We start from the raw sequence: 19,170 nt of genomic DNA, 5'->3' as shown, positions 1-19,170 counted from the left end.
GAATGTGTCCTGCTGCAAATAATGAATTAAAAGGTTGTAGAGGATGCAAATCAAGCAGAGTGCGCTCACAAAATCTAGTGACTCTAAAGTAATTCTAATGTGCAATAAAGGTGGGAGATCATTAAGAGAGATCTCTCCTAGTTGTCAAAGAAATTGGAAATGTATTCTAAACTTCTAATTGCTTAGTAATGCCTTAAGTTTAACAAAGATTATTATGACAAATTTGCATTTCATCTTTTTATTCTCATCCTTTCTAGCCTTTGCTGGGATAACTTTTGAAAAGATTGCTTTTTAAATTTATATTGGAAATAACAAAATTGAAAATCAGGACAATGCTCATATATTGCTGAAATAAAATTTGCTTCAGAACTAAAGGCAACACATGCATTAGCACATACTCAAATGTTTCCTTTTCAAATGATTAATGTTTATACTTATACTAGAAGCCCAGTGCACGAAATTCATGCACAGATAGGGTCCCTAGGCCTGGCCAGTGATCAGGTTCCCCGCTTCCTGGCCTCCCTGCCTCCTTCTTCCCTCACTCCCTCAGCGCCCAGCCACCACTGCTGGTGGCCCGCCATGTTCCATGCTGCTCCCTGGTGGTCAGCCCACAACTTAGCGAGTGATCCAACTCTTGGTCTCCCAGTTGAGGACAATTTGCATATTAGCCTTTTATTATATATGATGATGATTAAAATGCTATCAGATATTTAATAATTCTTTATTTCACCTTCCAGGATGGCATACTGTTCTACTGCACTTTGAGTTAGTGAATCATGTTAACTGATAAGGCTTTGAGCCCTCTCCTAGCATGATTTTTTGCAACAGGCCCAGGCAGGCCTTAGAAGTATGAATAGAACTGTAGGATACCAATGTACTTAGATTTCAGGAAAGAACAATCAAATAGAAACTAAACATCATGCAAGACTTCCTTCAGTTACTTGCTTATGATGATTTTAAACACCTTACTTAAATCACCTCCTACACATGAATGACAACTATACCTTCTGTTATAATTAATATTCACTCTGTGACTATTCACTGACCATCTACTACATATTACTGCTAAGTGCCATGGAGTTGGGAAAAAACAACTGCCTTTTAAGAGGTTTAAAATCTAGAGAAGGAAATCAAATATGTACACAAGTGCTATTTGGATACAGAGTTTGAGAAATAGGATACCTCAAATTACTCCATGTTTCAAGCATTAGTAACCAAGACGACAATGTCATCATTGACATAATCAAGTTCAGCGGAAGAGCCAGTACAAATGGAATGATGGTTGGTTCAGGTTGAGGTATACTGAGTTTTGTTGTTTTTTCTGACAATGAAACACCCAGATAGTGATGTCCACTGCAAGGATACAAGAAATTAGTGGAAGGTCTTAATGGGGCCAGCCCAAGCCAGCCTCAGACTTAGAGTAGAAAATGGCTGCTGAAATGTGAAGACTAAAAACAGCACTTCCACTGTTTTTATGTGATGTCTAAAATTCCTACTATAAGACATTGTCTTTCCAGGATTTCCTTTACAAAGTGTCAAATGGGTTATCCATAGTAGAGCAAAAGGCTCATGCTCTTTCTGAGGAGAGGAGTCTGGGGGAGGCATCACGGGAAATGGGAATCGGGTTTCTGGCCGTTAGGAATGAGGATGCAGAACAGGATGAAGGGGACCATCAAAGACATTTTACCTTTTGTAACAGGAAATCAAATGATGTAAAACATTAAAATGACCAAAATGACTTTGTACGAGGTCATTTTGGAATTGCATTTCTTCATTTTAACAAGAGTTTAATTTGATTGCGACAGTATCTTCAAGCCCCACAAGGTTCATCAATAAAGGTAAGCCTTGACATTTGTCTTCTTTATTTATCTAAACTTCAGCTATAAAATGAAAATGTTTTTGCATACAACAGTTTAAAATAGGCAAAATAATTTAAAGTATCATCCAAATTGAACATTAAATTCACTGGATTTTTGATATCATAGCCAGTCTTATAATCTGACCTGTTTGATTTCAGTAGCTTCACTTCCTTAAGTTGTAAATTACATCCCTAGGATCATCCATCCATTTGCACATGCATGTCATTGCTAATGAGGGGGAAAATATAGATGTTTTAGCAAAAATCCCATTTTTGACAGAAAGTACATTTCTTTTTTTATAAAAGCAAGTAGCACCATTTTATATAGTGATGAACTATTCTATACAACCCATGCATGAACTCAGTCCCATTAGGTTCAAACCACATAAGGAAGTTACATTAATTATTAAAACAAAATTCATACGCCAACATGTTACCTAGTAAAACTGTACACCATGCAATGTTGATTTGAACCCAAAAGAAATTTAGGTTAGAGCTGTCTTATCTACGTGAAATTCATTTAATGATAAAATTAATGAACCTGAAACATGATGCTTCTTTTTCATAAAGTTACCATACAAGTGCTTTATTTATGACAAGCATTTTTCTGACTTTATTTCTATTTTTTTTTTTTGAGGGGAAACACATATTTTTCTCATTTCTAAAATGTAAATTTTGGATATTCAAAAGTGTAACAGTTATTGTACCTCTGGGAATATCATAGTTGAAAAAATATAAATAAAGATAGTGATACAGCTTTATTATAGATGTTTTAGCAGTGTTCCCCAAGTCTATATAGAAATATATATGTACATATTGATGTATAACCTCATTTTAAGTTATGTCTCTCTCCACAAAAATAAGACCATTTCATTACAAATTGGCAGACCATGTTTTAAAGACATCATTGGCTATTTTAAAAGTCAGAGATTGTGTTTCTTGGGCCAGCTTTGATTGTCTTCATAAAAATAGAAAGCGGGACGGATTGGCAAATTTTCATCTGGGGTCTTTGCAGGAGGCCATAAAGGAAACAAAGCTGTGAAACATTGAAAACAGTATTGTTGTTTTTTTTAATGCAGCTACATACAAACTCAGGGGGGACATTCATTATAACTGGAACCTGTAAATTATTGAGCACTATAATGTAAGTGGTATTGTGCTACAGAGTGGAGTAGATATATTGCATCAAGCTGGAAACCAAGGTAGCCCACTAAGAAAATGTATATGCAGTGCTCTGTGCTAATATAAGAAATGTGTGTTATCTATGGCATCACACTCTGCTAGTATAACAAAATACTTTTTTTCAAAATGCAACTACATATTGGAAAAAAAGTGCTCTTTTACTAATGGAAGATACTAATTGTAAATAACTAAGTGCAAAAGGAGTTAGAGAAGGGAATGAGCAAGATGAGCTGAAAAGCACCAAGAAAATGTTACCATAAGTAGGTTTTGAGCCTGAGATGAAAACAATAGATGAGAGCTAAGAGGGGAAGGACAATGTGAACTTTAGTAAATGTAATCCTGATGAAATTCTTGAGAGATAGTCTATGGATATAGAGGAAATAAAAAATAACAAATAAGAGCTATGTAATTTTTTTTTAACTAAAAAGTATAAATCTACATAGAAAAAAAAAGATTAAGTGCCAAATTAGGGAGAGTGAAAATCAGAACAATAAGTAGACATAGAGTAATTCTTCAAAGAATAGCATAAAGTATTTTCATTCTTATAAATTAATTAGTTAACAAGATAATCAGTGAATTCTCTTATGGAGAATAGACTTTCTTCAACTGTGCACCTAGATGACTTGTTGGTTGTACTAAAACCCTAAAATTATAAGAGGTACCCTATAAGAGGTAACCTTGACGATCTAGCCTGTTTCTTTTGTTTTGTTTTTGTTCTTGAGGGGACAGAGTTTAATCAGTGGTGAGAAGTGGCCAGGAAAGATCATCTATTTACTAGTAGCCAGAGCAGTTTACGGAGCCTTTACTGACTGGCTGATGAAGCACTGAGGCAAAACGTTCTGATAGAGCCAGTGCAGTCGTCTGTTGCTCTATGGGCAATTCCACTGACCACACCTTGTGACCTGGTGGTGCCACGGCAGCAGTTACCCTTGGGTTCATATGTGCATATGATCCTGTTTAAAGCAGCTTGGCCTCAATGAGCATCCTCTCTTCTGCTTCTCCTTGCGGACTAATCATTCTCAAGATTTACTTCCTCTTGCCAGCCCCTAAATAGCAGATGGATCCTCTCAAAGTTGGTCTTGAGGCCTCCTGCTTTCCTCATGCTATTCCCTATTCTGCAAGAATAACACGTTGCTGTTAGTCGTCTTCTGTCCTGAGTGAACCATAGCAGGTTAGTAGGTGCTGTAGGATCAATAAAAATGAGACAGCATAGCTCTCTTGGAGATCTTGCTTATCCTCACAACTTCAACTCTTACAGATTCAGGAAACTATGAAATCTCTCTTTTCCGTTCAGGTCTGGAGTTCCAGCTCCAAATACCTAATTCCACCACCATGTCCTTTCACCACCTAAAACTAAACATGCCTAAACCTAAACACATCATACGTAAGTTCCATCTTGGCACTTAATATAATTATATGTAATATAAATATACAAATAATATCTAAATTATCATATTGGGTATATTAATGTAATTAATATACAATCAGCCCTCCAAATCCATGGGTTCTGCATCCTCGGGTTCAACCAAACTTTGATCAAAAATATTTTTAAAAAAATGTTACACCATGTATTTCGGATGGTTGCATCTCTACTGAACCTGTACAGATTTTTATCTTGTCATCATTCCAGAAACAATACAGTATAACAACTATTTATATAGCATTTACATTGTATTAGGAATTACAAGTAAACTAGAGATAATTTAAAGTACACAGGAAGTTGGATGTAGGTTATATACAAATACGGCACCATTTATATAAGGACCTTGAGCATCTGTAAACTTTGGTATCCGTCAGGAGTCCTGGAACCAATCCTCCAGGGATCCTGAGAGATGACTGTGTAACTATCTCAATTATCTATATACTAGAGGCTCGATGCACGAAATCCATGCAAGTGTAGGCCTTCACAGCCCCAGCTGCCTTGGCCCTTGCAGCCCCAGCTTTGGGAGGTTGTCGGGAGGGTGGTTCCACTGTTCAGCTGTTCAGTCAATTTGCATATTAATGCTTTATTATTATGGATACAAATTGTGTCTCTCTCCAGCTAAACCATAAATCCCTAAACTGTGTTCCCTGAAGACCGTAAATATGCAACATGTTTACTCCTTCTGCTAAGAGCTCAAACAACTTTAATTATAAAGCCTATTTTTAGATTGTTTCTGATTTACTAAAAGATTAATTTAACATTTTCATATCAAAAGCAGCGTTATTGATTAATCAATAAACATATACAAGCTAATTAAGAATCTGGTGCACTCTTACTAATGAGAGTGCAATAAAATGGAATCAGAACTCCAAAATTATAAAAACTGCTGGCAGGTCATTTTAGTTAGAAAGAAAATCTCTCATTCTCTTTGATGTTTGGTTCTTCAAGGCACTAAACTGACTTCAATCTTGTCTTGCTTTGACACATAAATTAGTTCCTAAATGTAGTATCATGAATGTTAATACGATAATCTGGCATTTATTGATATATATAAAAATCAAAATATGGTTTTATATTTCCTAAGAAAAAATGAGCATTAAAAAAAAAAGGTCTAAAAAGAAGTTGATAAATTCCAATAATTTCTAATCAGTCTAATTGTCCACTTCTTCCTTCCTGACATGCTTCAAAAGCTGTAATAAATAGAAAAAGCTCAGATGGTGTTTATGTGTTAATTCCCAGCTCCCCGTCACTTCTTAGTCTTTTATGTAGGAGTGGTAAATGTAGCCAATACAAATTTGCCAAAGCTACAGCAGAAGGTGTTTGTTTTCTAGCCTCTTGGTTTCCTTCTCATCACTAATCTCACCTCCTTTCCTTAGTGCTCCTTCCCCATCTCCCTATTCACCAAAAGCCCAGAAATTAAATAAAACAGTAAATAATTCCCGTGAAAGGTGCCTTCCTGGTACTGTCTAAAACAAACACAGTCTTCTGTTGGGGCATTTTAACCACCCCCAGCATTCTTACTTAGATTAAATCGTGGGTCTCCTGGTCTCCAGGCATGCCTAGACATGAACCATAAAGGGAACGAGATCCGTGGAGTTTCTCTAGTAACTGCCGGCCACATCAACAGCAACCCTGAGAACAAGCATTCTTTAAAACAGACACACACAGAGCCAGGCCACACATATTCTCCTCATTATTGAACTGCTTTAGTTGTACTATCCACAAGATACATGGCATTTTAAAAATTTATTTCAGTAGGAAATGCATCTTGGTGACTTTTATATCTATGTTTTCTTTATTTTTTTATTATATTTGAAGAGAAGTTTTAAAAATCTAAATTTCAAGGCATCTACTGCAACCCATGCCTTGGATGAGAGCAACCCAACTCAGGTAAGACGTGCAAGATGCAACTAATAATCATAAATTACAGTGAGTTGTAAATGACTTGTGTTTTGCATTTTAACTTAACAGGTTAATTTTTACATTCATGTTTTCTGTACTGTACATTTTATATTTCACTTTGATTTCTTACTCTTCACTTTGGTGTTCACAGAACAAATAATGAATTTAGCAAAAATGCTTGTATATTCAAAGATAATACTGTAACTTCAACTTATCCTTGGAAAGTCCTGGCATTTTAATAGTGTGGGTTTGGAATGTGTGTTGATAAATTTCACAGGACTCCTTTCTGTGGCTAGGACTCGCCGGAGGCCTCCTTTCCATGTTATTGATGGCACCTATGAGACCATTTGCTGGTTTCGGGAATCGCTCTGTAGCTGGGAAGCTTTCTTTGGTGGAAAATAATTTAGAACTAGGCTTTCAGGATCAACAGGGAGTGCATTATGCTGGGTTCATGAAGACTATATTGGGGGGTGGGGGTCTACTTCCAATTGAGTTCCACACAGGGTGTAATCAGAAAATATTCTTTATCGTCTTCTGATTCATTTATTGAAGGGAAAGGGGGGAAGGAGTGACTAAAGGAAACAATTATTAGTGGAGGTCTACCAGAATTCCTCTGTAACTGTCCTCTTTGCCCCATCTACTCCACACACACACACACACACACACAAACACATCTCCGTCATCAAATGTGAAATTGTGAGAATAAGAAAATGGAACTGGTCACAAGACATTGCTTCTCCGGCCTTCACAGCCCTCACCCTGAATGTCCAAATTGAGTCTTATTTCAAGTACCTGCCCCACGAACCTTCCCTGACCAATCACAATTCTCAGTGTCCCACCCTACTCCCTTCTGTCTCTACCCAGTTTAGCAATTGATTGTATACTGCCTCCAAAGGTAACTATGTTCACTTTTTTGTTGCCACCTATGACTTTGGGGGCTGAACACATAGCTGGTATTTAAATAAAGATGTGCTGGAAGTAGGAATCGTTTTGCCTCATGTGGGTCTTGAGAGTGTAAAACCGTGGCCTTGATCTCATGAGGGCCAGACTTTGATCTAAGTAACAAGCTTCCTGGCTCCCTTTTTGACTAAAGCGCAGCCTTCCACCTCACCCCATGGCCCTCCCAGCGTTTAAGGGGCACACAGAGCGCAGATGAAACCCTCAAAGTCATTCCTCCACCCAGTGGCAGGGTCCAGGCCTATCTCCACTTGGAAAAGTCAGCCTTCAGTTTGGTACCAGGCCAGCTGTCATCCCGAATGGGATGGGCATGAAAAGTGGGCTCCTGGGGCTTCTTGGGGGGGAGAGGGGAGAAGGAGCGCTTAGTCCCCTGGTCTCATCAGGTAGAGGAACTTTTTAAGGAGCTGTGCCTCGGTCTCCTGGCCTCTCCCCTCCCTCCGGGGGCCCTCCACCCGCCCCTTCTCAGCTCCCTCCGCGCCCTCCCCGACCCCTCCCCCACCAGCCCCGCGTGCCCGCCCCGCCCCCCTCCCCGCGGGGTTCCAAGGGCCGTTGGCTCGCCACGGCCACGGCCACGGTCACAATCACTTGGCGGCTCGGAGCTGCGGGGCGCACGGGGTTGGGAGCCGGCTCGGGGGTTTGGGCTGGGAGCTGTAGAGAAGTCGTCGGGCCGCCCGGGAGTGAGGGCGGTGGGAGCCGGCAGGAGGAAGCGCAGGGGACGGAGAAGAGACGGGAACCTAGAGGAGGCCCTGGGCGGTGCGGGAGGCTGCGGGGCGGCGGAGACCGGCAGCCGGACTCTGCGGCAGAGGTGAAGCCGGCCGGCCGGGCGCTCCCGGGAGCCACTTGGAGTTGGGGGGCCCGGCCCAGGAGGTGCGGGTCCCCTCGGAGCGCCGCCCACTGGCCGTGCCACCCGAGGTGTATGCGGCGAGTCCTGCGGGACAGCGCAGCCTGCGAGCCGGGCGTGGGTCCCAGGTGGGTCCCTGGCGGCTCCGGGGGCGTCGTTCGAGAGCCTCGCCCGGGCCTCGCGCCCAGGCACTGCGGGCATGGCCCGGGGTGAAGTGCGGGGTCCAGGCGGGTGGCGATCGCGGGCCGCCGGCTCGGGGACCCCGCGTGGGCGCTGCGGACCGCCGGGAGCTGCAGCCTGCGGGCGCCGGTGCTCGGTTTGTAGGCAGTGTAATTAGCTGATTGTGCTCTGTGCTGGCAATCACTAACTCCACTGCCATCAAAACAAGGCACAGCATCGCCGCCGCCGGAGAGGAGAGGACGCCGCCGCAGCGGCGGCCAAGGGCCAACCCCAAACGTTGGAGCAGAGCGAGCTGCGCTTTGAGATCTGATGCGTCAGCATTTGATGGGCCTGGCGCTGCTTGGCGAGCAAGTTGTCCAAGTGCCAGCAAAGCCCTGAAAATTGGGGGGTGTGGGGGAGGGGGGCTGCTGCTTCTAGATACACTTAAACTGTTCCCCTTTCTAAGAGTAAAAGCAAGATTATGCAATCCCATGTGAGAAAAGTGAAATATGTGGGATTTAATGGCTTTAACTGTAAGGTACAGACTTTTAAACTGCTGGGAGGACCCCACCCCCTCCCCCACACACACACCCACCCTACCCCCGCCCCAGGTAACGACGTTTAATGCTGCATAGCTGTGATTAATCGTGCCGATTTTTCATTACTTAGTAGGGCATTCACACACCCACCAACTAAAGTGAGCTACAGCTGAGCCAATGGCTTAGTCACAAAGCCTGGGGCTCCAACTTGAGACTGCAGTTTGCGATGAAAGGAAACTGTTTTCTGTGAGTCTGGTTACTAGGCAGTGTAGTTAGCTGATTGCTAGTAGTACCAATCACTAACTACACGGCCAAGTAAAAAGATTTGGGACTTCATCCAAAGGAGGCGCCTGTGCACATCGATGGACTTGGGGGAGTTGGGGTTGGAACACGGAAATTTTGCCAGTTCTCTCAGCCAAGAGAGAACTCAACATTTTAGCTGCTAAATATATAATGTTTGTAATGAAATATATGTGTATTTTCATATAAAAATGTTCAGTATTTCATCAGGCTCTTAACCCAAAAAATTTTCAGGTAGATTGGGTAATTGTATAGATTTGGGATGATCAACTTTTGAAGTATCTTTTCCATGAGACTGTATTAGTGTTTTGAAAGAATAAAGTGCCATGCCGACATAGACGGTCATCGGCGCGTGTTCATTTCCTAAGTTGCCTTTATGAGGATCATCTCAATTCCTTCCACAATGATTACAACTTTCCTATCTCTGAAATGGTTAAATTGTTCCTAGATTATCAAAACCTCCCAGGAAAGCTATTCACAAGCACTTGTTAATATTTCTGTAAGACTACATTAACAAAATTTTTGTTTTTCATGAAAGGACCGAGTCCACTCATCAGACGTCCTTAATCATTTACACTGTTGCAGTCTAGGCAGCCTTTAGCGGGACCCATTAGTAAATGCAGTTAATCTAAATCCAGCTTCTTTCCTAAGATTTGTCTTAAAGGATGGGGCGGGGGAGAGAATTATAACAAAAATTATATACACGGGTACCCATTGCCCCAGTTTAGACCTCTAGCTCCCAATAGAATGGGATCTGCCCCATTTAATTCTCCAACCAAAGCTGGCCTGTAACGAGCTATGACAGTCGGTGTGGAAGCGGGAATTGGGGCGGTGGGGCTAAGGAATAGAAAGCTTTATTGGGATATCTTTGGGGGAATGGAAGTTGGAGACTAGGGGAGGCAGGTAGAAGGCTGACCCACAATATGAGCGCTGAAGTGCTTCCCCACTGACCCCAACAGGACAAGACACGCCCCCAGTTGATGTTTTGACTCTCCTATCTGGACTCCATCTAAGACTGGTCCCGAAGCCTGCGGTCACTACAGAAGTGGGCTTCAGAGGACCCACCCATGCGCGCTGGACCTCAACATCTACGGAGGAAACTAAGGGTTTCCGGCCTGGCCTGTTGCTGCCAACTTGAAGGTTCTCTGAGAGGCGGGGCTGGGAGAAGGGCCAGGGGAGCTTGGAGAAGCGTCCTCAGTTGCCATGGAAACGAGGCCTGGTGCAGGTCCTAGCCCTGGAAAGAAGTCCTGTGAAATTTATCCCCAGGGATTATTAGTATTCAGTGGCTCCTCAGAAAAGGACACCAGCTTGGCCAAGCAGTTTTGGATCACGGCGTCAATGTATCCGCCTAACGAGTCCCAGTTGGTGCTGTCGGGCAGTAGCAGTCAGCGTCTGCCCGTGGCCAGGTCCTCTAAGAGCAGCACCATTGGTGAGTAGCTGCCTCCAGTTTATCCTGTCTGCCTCCACCTCTCTACCTCAGTCAACATGGAAGATACCAGAGCCCCTCCCAGGAGAAAGTGCTGAACATAATGCTTTTTCTTTTTTTCCATGATGGTTGACAGTCAATATTAGTTTCAGGTGTACAGCGTTGTGATTACACACTTATATCACTTCGTAAAAGTGATCCCACCAACACAAGTCTATTACCCGTCATATATAATTATTACAACATTCTTCACTATATTCCCTATGCTTTCCTTTACAGCCTGTGGCTATTTTTATAACTGGCAATTTGTACTTTCCAATCCCTTCCCCTTTTTCATCCATCCCCTAATACCCCTCCCATCTGGCAATCATCAATTAGTTCTCTATCTATGAGTTTGTTTCTGTTTTGTTTGTTCACTTATTTTGTGTTTTAGATTCTACATGTAAGTGAAGTCATAGGGTATCTGTCTTTCTCTGTCTGACTTATTTCACTTAGCATCATACTTTTGAGGTCCATCCATGTTGCCCCAAAGGGCAAGATTTCATTTTTTTTTTTTTATGGCTAATATCCCATTGTATATATGTACCACAACTTTATCCATGTATCTATCAAATTTAATTCTAAAATAAGAATCTTTCATTTGACATGTCTAAAACCTTATGCAAATAGTTCTTAAGACTTCTCATCAATTCTTCTACCCAAAAGGATCAGTGGTGTCTTTGTTATATCTAAAAGTACATCTTAAAGTATCCTATATAGCATCTATTTGGCCAAAGGGTATAGAAGCATCTGGGGAAATATTATTATACCTTGGCTGAAAGGATATTAAGAAGAGCCATTTAGCCCTAGCTGGTTTGGCTCAGTGGATAGAGCGTTGGCCTTCAGACTGAAGGGTTCCCAGTTGGATTCCAGTCAGGGCCACAAGCCTGGATTGCAGGCTCAATCCCCAGTAGGGGGTGTGCAGGAGGCAGCTGATCAATGATTCTGGCTCATCATTGATGTTTCTATCTCTCTCTCCCTTTCCCTTCTTCTCTGAAATCAATAAAAAAATTTTTTTAAATAGTCATTTACATAATTGAGTTCAAACATGAAATCCCTAGTGAAAATTGAAGGCAGAGTTAACATTAGGAACTAAGTTCCTGGCCTGTAAGACCTTAGTAAGGCCTAAGGAAACTATTTTTATAGGTATAGAAAGCTTAAATACCTTTAATGCTGTTGTTTTCTAATGACTTATATTCTTTTGTTAATTTTAGAGAAAAGTTTATTGCAGTCTCTTTCTCTTGAGAAAAACAGTAAGTACCAAGTTTTATGCCTCTCAACATTCTGATTCCAAGATTAAGAAAATTCGAAGTATAAAGATACAACTTTATACTTTGGTGTAACTCTGCCTCGGGAAGCACCCTATTTACTCAGAGGAAAATGCCTCATTTCCTATAACATCTTGAATAGGGATGTGGAAATTGGAATCTCTGATACCAAATACCTTTTCTTGTCTCTGGACTCAAGCGTACTCATCTTCTAAAGATTAGAGGTTTTCTGGAGCCATAGCTAATTAATTCCATCTCTAATTATTTATGAATCTGGTTTATAAAGTTTTAAAACATAGTACATATTTGTGTTTACCTTCCTACTCTATGTATTAACTTTTAATCTTTATGCAATTTTATATCAATATTATTATAAAATCAAGATAAAATTATTTCAGATTGAATATGACTTTATTTTCTGTAGAGGGAACAGATGCCATTGATGAAACCCTAAAGATGGAGGAGAAAAAAAAGTATCTGGAAAAGGTAGGTCAACATTTCAGAAGGTCATCTGATTTTCATTAAGCTTTCTAAATAATCCCAATTATTCTTTTTTAACATCTGTATATAAAATTTTTCTACATCTGTATGTCTGTTTGAGCAAATGGAAAACTTTTGCTAGAATTTTAATTGAAGATTAAGAAATTCTATTAAACTTGCTATTCTCAGTCTCTGCAAAAGCCCAAGGATGTATAGGAACAACAGAATTAGAGGGAAATGGAGAGAAATGGATTCACATACTTTCCCTCCAATAAGATCCCAAACCATATACAATGTTTTAAGAACAGAAATATTATAAAATTGGGAAAAATTGAATATGATTGACTATCTTAATAGATCAAAATTAAAAGAACAGAGGAATGAGTCTGTCACCATTTCCACTAAGGGCTGAAATTACTAAGTAAACACATTGATGTTGTCAAATCAACTGGACAAGTCTCTTTTTGGCAATATCTTTTGTTTGCTTTTCATGATGTGGGCACAGCCTTTAAGTCAGCAATTAATATAGTGATTTATAGAAATACTTTATTTGGTTAATGGATAAATTCCATTCCTGTAACTGTTTCTGTACTCTAAAGGCAAAGACAAAGGATTTGTTTTGGCCTAATGTCTTTAATCATTGCACATATTGGCAAACTCTGAAAGACTTATCGGGAATTCTGCATAAATTACAAAACAATGCATTTGAGTTTGCTGATCACATTAATTCTCTTTGTGGACTATTGCTGATTCCTCCAAACAAATTAGGTAATTAGAAACAGTCAGCATTTTCTTCTCTCTCGAGGATATTAGGTACAGTATATTTATACTAGAACTTAAAGTGAGGGAAGGAGCCTCATTTTCATTGAGGCAAAAATCATTAAAAATCTATTTCTTCAGCACTTTTGGAGTTAAAGTTTCATTTAATATCATTTTGGAAGGGATTAGAAATAAAATGTTAAAGATACACTATTATCAGTTTTTAATATTTTGTCAAACAATTAAGACAATATGGTATAAGCTACAGGTGGATATTCTGCTAATGGACTATTACATTAGTATCTTAGAACCGGTTTCCTTGCCCTAGGTTCTTCTATTAACTTATGAATTATTAATTCCACAGATATTTATTGAGAGCCTCCTCTATGCCAAGTACAGTACTAGATGCTGGGAATGCAAAGATAAAATGTGGTTCCTGATCTCAAGGAGTTTACAATCTAGTGGGGGAAATAACCAATTAAAGTCAAGAATTATGATACATTATTATGATAGATGTATTCACATAATACTATGGAAACATATTGAAGGACATTAAAATCAAGCTTAAGGAATCAAGAACTCTTCTCAGAGCAGCTAGGTTTCAAAGAATGTATAGAGTTGACCAGACAAAAAATATGCAAAACAATTCTCTGCGCTGCACTAGTTATCTTCCTAAATTCCAAATCCAATCATGCTGATGTCCTACTGTATTAGCCTGCTGGGGATGCCCTAACAAAATACCACAGACTGAATGGCTTAAACAATAGAACTTAATCTTCTCAGTTCTAGAGGCTGGAAGTCTGAGATCAAAGTGCAAACAGGGTGGGTTTCTGCTAAAGTCTCTCTTCCTGGCTTATCGATGGCCACCTTCTTGCTATGTCCTCACATGGCAGAGGGAGAGCTCTGGTGTCTCTTCTTATAAGGTCACATCTTATCACATTAGGGCCCCACCTTGATAACTTCACTTAACCTTATTACCTTCCTAAAGGCCTTATCTCCAAATACAGTTACACTGGGGGGAGGGGGAGGGCCTCAACATAGGGACTTGAGAGGGATACAATGCAGTCCATGCACCTACTGTCATTCTTTTCCATGGCTCTCCACATCTGCAGGGTCAAGACCAAGCCCTTCAACATGGCATTCAAGTTCCTTTCCAATCTGACCATGACCTGACTGACTTCTCCTGCCACTATCTTCCTTCCCTTGTACCCCTCCCCCACTCCCAATGTACCTACTCTCTACAGTTGGTTCTCAACCACCAGGCTAGGCCACATAATATACCCCTCCCCATATGTGCTACCAGAGTGGTGACTGGATAATTTTTGCTAAACCTAAACAAACACATTATTCTGTATATCTGCCAAACTGTACATTTAGTCAAATGGGTCTTGCAATGCAGTATAGAAAATTATGTTTTGGAGAGTAGAAGAGGCCTAACAAAACAGCAATCCAGCAGAAAAGAAAGAGAATGTTGCTGAAACTGTGCCTGGTGAGTATATAGGAGAGTTTAGTTAATACTGTGTAGTTCTCTTCTAACAATGCCATGGTGCAAAAAGTGACCAAGAGAATCCTGCAATGACTGAATGTATTACTGGGATGTAGCATTCCTAACAGCCAATTTAGTGAGTCAATGCTAAGCAGTTTACATGTATCTACTCACATTCTCCTTAAAACAACCTCATGATGCGTATCCCCATTTAACCAAACAAAGCTTATTAGTAAACTAGAAGCCTGGTGCACAAAAATTTGTGCACTCGGGGGGGAAGAGGGGGTCCCTCAGCCCGGCCTGTGCCCTCTCGCAGTCTGGGACCCCTCGGGAGATAATGATCTGCTGGCTTAGGCCTGCTCCTGAGTGGCAGAGGGCAAGCCCAATCCCTAGGTGCAGCCCCTGGTCGGGCTCAGAGCAGGGCTGATTGGGGAGTTGGGGCACCGCCCCCTGTCATGCACAGAGCAGGGCAGATTGGGAGGTTGCGATGCCACCCTCAGTCACGCTCAGGGTAGGGCTGATTTGGGGGTTGGGGCACCGCCCCCTGTCACACTCAAGGCAGGTTCAATGGGGAGGTTGCGGCACCACCCCCTGTGATGCACAGAGCAGGGCCAATCAGGGGGTTGGGGCGCTGCCCCCTGTCACTCACAGAGCAGGGCCCATCAGGGGGTTGGGGCACTGCCCCCTGTCACTCACAGAGCAGGGCCAATCAGGGGGTTGGGGCACTGCCCCCCCCCTCATCACGCACAGAGCAGGGCCCATCAGGGGGTTGGGGAGCTCCCCCCTGTCACGCACAGAGCAGGGCCCATCAGGGGGTTGGGGAGCTCCCCCCTGTCACGCACAGAGTAGGGCCGATAGGGGAGTTAGGGCACCGCCCCCTGTCACCCACAGAGCAGGGCCAATCAGGGGGTTGGGGCGCCCCCACTGTCACACTCAGGGCAGGGCCGATGGGGAGGTTATGGCTCTACCCTGTCACACACAGAGCAGGGCCCGTGGGGGGGGGGGGGGGGTTGAGGCACCACCCCCTGTCACACACAGAGCAGGGCCGATCAGGGGGTTGGGATGCCACACCCTGTCACACACAGAGCCGCAGGGCGATCAGGGGGTTTGGGCGCTGCCCCCTGTCATGCTGATCTGGTGCCAGGAGGCCTCGTGGCTCCGCTGATCCCTGTGCTAGGAGGCATATTACCCTTTTACTATATAGGATAGAGGCCTGGGGGCCGGCTGGTTTGCCCTGAAGGGTGTCCTGGATCAGTGTGGGGGTCCCCACTGGGGTGCCTGGCCAGCCTGGATGAGGGGATGATGGCTGTTTGCAGCTGGTCACACACCCTTCAGGGTGGGGGTCCCCACTGGGGTGCCTGGCCAGTCTGGGTGAGGGGCTGAGGACTGCTTTCAGGCTAGGGGTTTTGACTGAAGCTCCCAACCACTCCTTTTTTTCTTTTTTTTTTTCTTCTGGGCCAGCTTTAGCTCTGGCTCTAGCTCTGAGGCTTCCGCTGCTGGTTTGTTTGCCGTTCTATAATCGAAACAATGTATAACTTCAGCTCTGAGATCCCAGCCGGCTATATTTGTTAGAATGTTTCAAACTGCCAGCTCAGAGTCCAGCAAGGCGGGGAACATTGGAATCTGCAGTCACTGGAGCAAGCAAGCCTCACGTTCGCTTCCAGCTGCCTGGCTGCCGGCCGCCATCTTGGCTGACAGTTAATTTGCATAAGGATACGCTGATTAGCCAATCGGAAGGGTAGCGGTCGTACGCCAATTACCATTTTTCTCTTTTATTAGTGTAGATGATTTTCCGAAGCTCCCACAACCAGGAAGTGGCAGGCCTAAATTCAAAGCCTGCATCCTAACTCCAGAGCCCATGCAATTCATTGTGTTGTAATGACTGCGGGCCATGGCATTGTTCAGGCATGCTGCCAAATATTCTAAAATTCCAAACTAAAGTATGAAAACAAGTGTGAGACATCTTTCCCAGCCCCGCAGTACTATAAGCTGTTTCTTTAACCTGCAATGCACTTTTATGTCTCTACCTGTAATTCTCCTCCCCATTTATCTTCAAGACCACACTCAAATGCCCCTTCTCTGTGAAGCCTTCCCAGAGTGACCTCGAGACTAGCAGGAGAAGAGCTTCCTTCTCTCTGCTCCAAGAGCAAGTGCCATATGCCTCTCTCCTAATGTTTGTCACAGTCTCTTATCTGTGTTGCAGCTACTTGTGCATGTTTCTGTCTTTCCCCCTAGATTACAAGCCCATAGTGTAGTGAGCTTTGGAGACCAAGTATTTTGGAAGTTGAACTCTGCCACTTACTATTTGTGTGACTTTGAGCAACCTATTAAACATCCATGAGGCTCAGCTTCCTCAGATATAAAAAGAGAAATGGTAAAAAATATCCACCTCAGAGTTGATATAAGATGTAAAGTGCTTGGCCATAGTTTGCCCTCAACAAATGTTAATTTTCTTCTCTTCTATGAGGACAGAAGTTATTTCTTATTTGCTTAACCACATGCCTTTCCAGTTACTGAAACTAAAATATTTTTAATTGAATAAATAAATACATAATTGAAGTAATAAATGAATGAAAGTATGCTCTCTACAGTGATATTTCCATTTTGTTTAGCCTGAAAACATATTTATCAGGAAAATTTTCTAGAATGATAATTTTTGCAAGAATGTTCCCAAAAGCTAATCTGTTTGCAAGTCTGATTTAGTAGGACTGTTTCTAGCACCTCACCTCTTTTCTTGGTTTTGCTTGTATCTCACGGTCAATATATGATGAGAGGAAAAATGACTCCCTGTAATTACTAAAACATAAAATCTATTTCGGGTACAACTGTTTTTCTAAGTGTATAGTACTCTCTCTCCATTGCTACCACCATTATTCTAGAATTTTTAGCTTGATGACAGAAAGTAAATGGGAGTAGAAGTTCTTTTAAAACATTTACAATCTATTTAATTTGAGAAAATCTTATACATGTTTTGATCATATACATGATAAGTAAATTCCTGGAATAATATTCATTTTAAAATGGGAAATAATATTTCCCATCAATTCTCTTAAAGGTTTTTTTTTTTTCTTCCACTATCTCCTTAAAATTAACGAAAATCTAAAAATGTATTTTCCATCTCTCTTAAAAGTAGCTTTATGGCTTTCTCTCCTCAACTGATATTGATTTTTCAGTTGTTGAAATTTTTTGAAACTTTAATGTTATCCTCTTTGGAATATTTTCTAGGTATACATTATAAATGTTTTTGGTTAGTGGACAAAATGCTATTAATCACTTCTATTTCTGTGATGGATATCCATGGCAGGAAATCAAAAACAATTGTGTCTGTCAAGATTAGATGGCTTATTCTGTCCATAAAGGAAACCTGATAGCACTATATGGACCATTATTCTACCTCTGAGAGTTCTAAAGTAGTCTGAAAACATTCTAATAAATGAATAGTCAGCTAATTCTTTGAAATCATAAAACTAATTTGCTTTCTAGTTTTGCCACCTTTTTAATGATTATCTCTTTATGAAAAGAATTATAAATGATGCATTTGCTTGGAGAAGGAAGAAGAGTTCAGAGCAGTATTTTAAGGCACATATATAGATGGCATATTTGGAAATATCCACCTGGAATCGAAGTTTTAGCATGAGTAAATATAAAATCCTTTTACAAGGAAATTATTCAATCTGCATGTCAACATCTCAGATAAACCCTTTATTGGGAATGGGGTTTTAACCTGTCCTATCACCCAACCTATGCAACCAATACTGTAAGTCTAAACCAAAAGTGAGTTTGCTATCTATCATTTCCATGAAAAAGAAGCAAATTGTACTATGATAAGAGCATTCTTTGAAGAAGAAGAATCTATGAGGCTTCACAAGGTGTTTTCTTAGGCACAGAAGCATGAAAGTGGAAATAAAATTTTAATGTTATTCTTTGTTATTCTACACCAAGCATCTCAAACTCAAAGGCTAACACGGGCCAAATAAACAAGGTTTAAGTTTATGTGGGCCGAAAAAAAAAACAAAGGCTTCAATTTTCATAAAAACATAGGTTTATTTCGATAGAGACATGTTGAATACAAAGACCTGAAATAAATTAGTAATCATTAACATAAAATAATAGAACATTTTAATAAAAATTAATATTTCTCTTGAACATTAACTTACCAGACACTGAATAACACACAAATTAATAAGCATAACACAAATAAACCTATTTTTCTTGTTCTCCAAAAGCGAAGTATTTCCTGTTGCACACACCAAATAGGTCAGTCCAAGACTAATGACGTGGCAATCGGCTGCTAAAATATTCGCTGCTAATATTAGTGGAGAGAAATGGTGCGCCTGTGTGTAAGGCAAGTACGGGAAATGAATGCAACACTATTATAGTGATCAGTCATTAGCGAACGTTGTAGTTTGTTATTAGTAATTATGTATAACAGGATATTGTAAAAATTAAGTTATGAAACTTTTATTAAACCTTTCTTACATACTGTTACATTGGCTGGTCCACAAAAATATTCATTGTGGGCCGAAAGTTTGACATGCCTGTCCTACACTT

At 41.3% G+C, this 19,170-nt stretch overlaps 1 protein-coding gene across 1 annotated transcript in view; it reads left to right on the top strand.

Moving 5' to 3' along the window:
• The first annotated feature begins 6,063 nt into the window (after window positions 1-6,063).
• Window positions 6,064-19,170, top strand: part of HOATZ (HOATZ cilia and flagella associated protein) — a 46,801-nt gene continuing 33,694 nt past the window's right edge. The window contains exons 1-4 of the mRNA XM_070425947.1: window positions 6,064-6,353; window positions 10,121-10,590; window positions 11,841-11,879; window positions 12,319-12,380. Of these exons, the coding sequence (XP_070282048.1) occupies window positions 10,365-10,590; window positions 11,841-11,879; window positions 12,319-12,380 (327 nt within the window). The 5' untranslated portion in view covers window positions 6,064-6,353; window positions 10,121-10,364. The remainder of the gene's footprint in view (window positions 6,354-10,120; window positions 10,591-11,840; window positions 11,880-12,318; window positions 12,381-19,170) is intronic.

This window comes from Myotis yumanensis, unplaced genomic scaffold (genome assembly GCF_028538775.1).
Source record: "Myotis yumanensis isolate MYYU_CA2020_CCGP unplaced genomic scaffold, mMyoYum1.0.hap1 SCAF_10, whole genome shotgun sequence".
In the NCBI taxonomy this organism is placed as follows: Eukaryota; Metazoa; Chordata; class Mammalia; order Chiroptera; family Vespertilionidae; genus Myotis; species Myotis yumanensis.
This window is presented reverse-complemented; position numbering and strand designations above follow the sequence as displayed.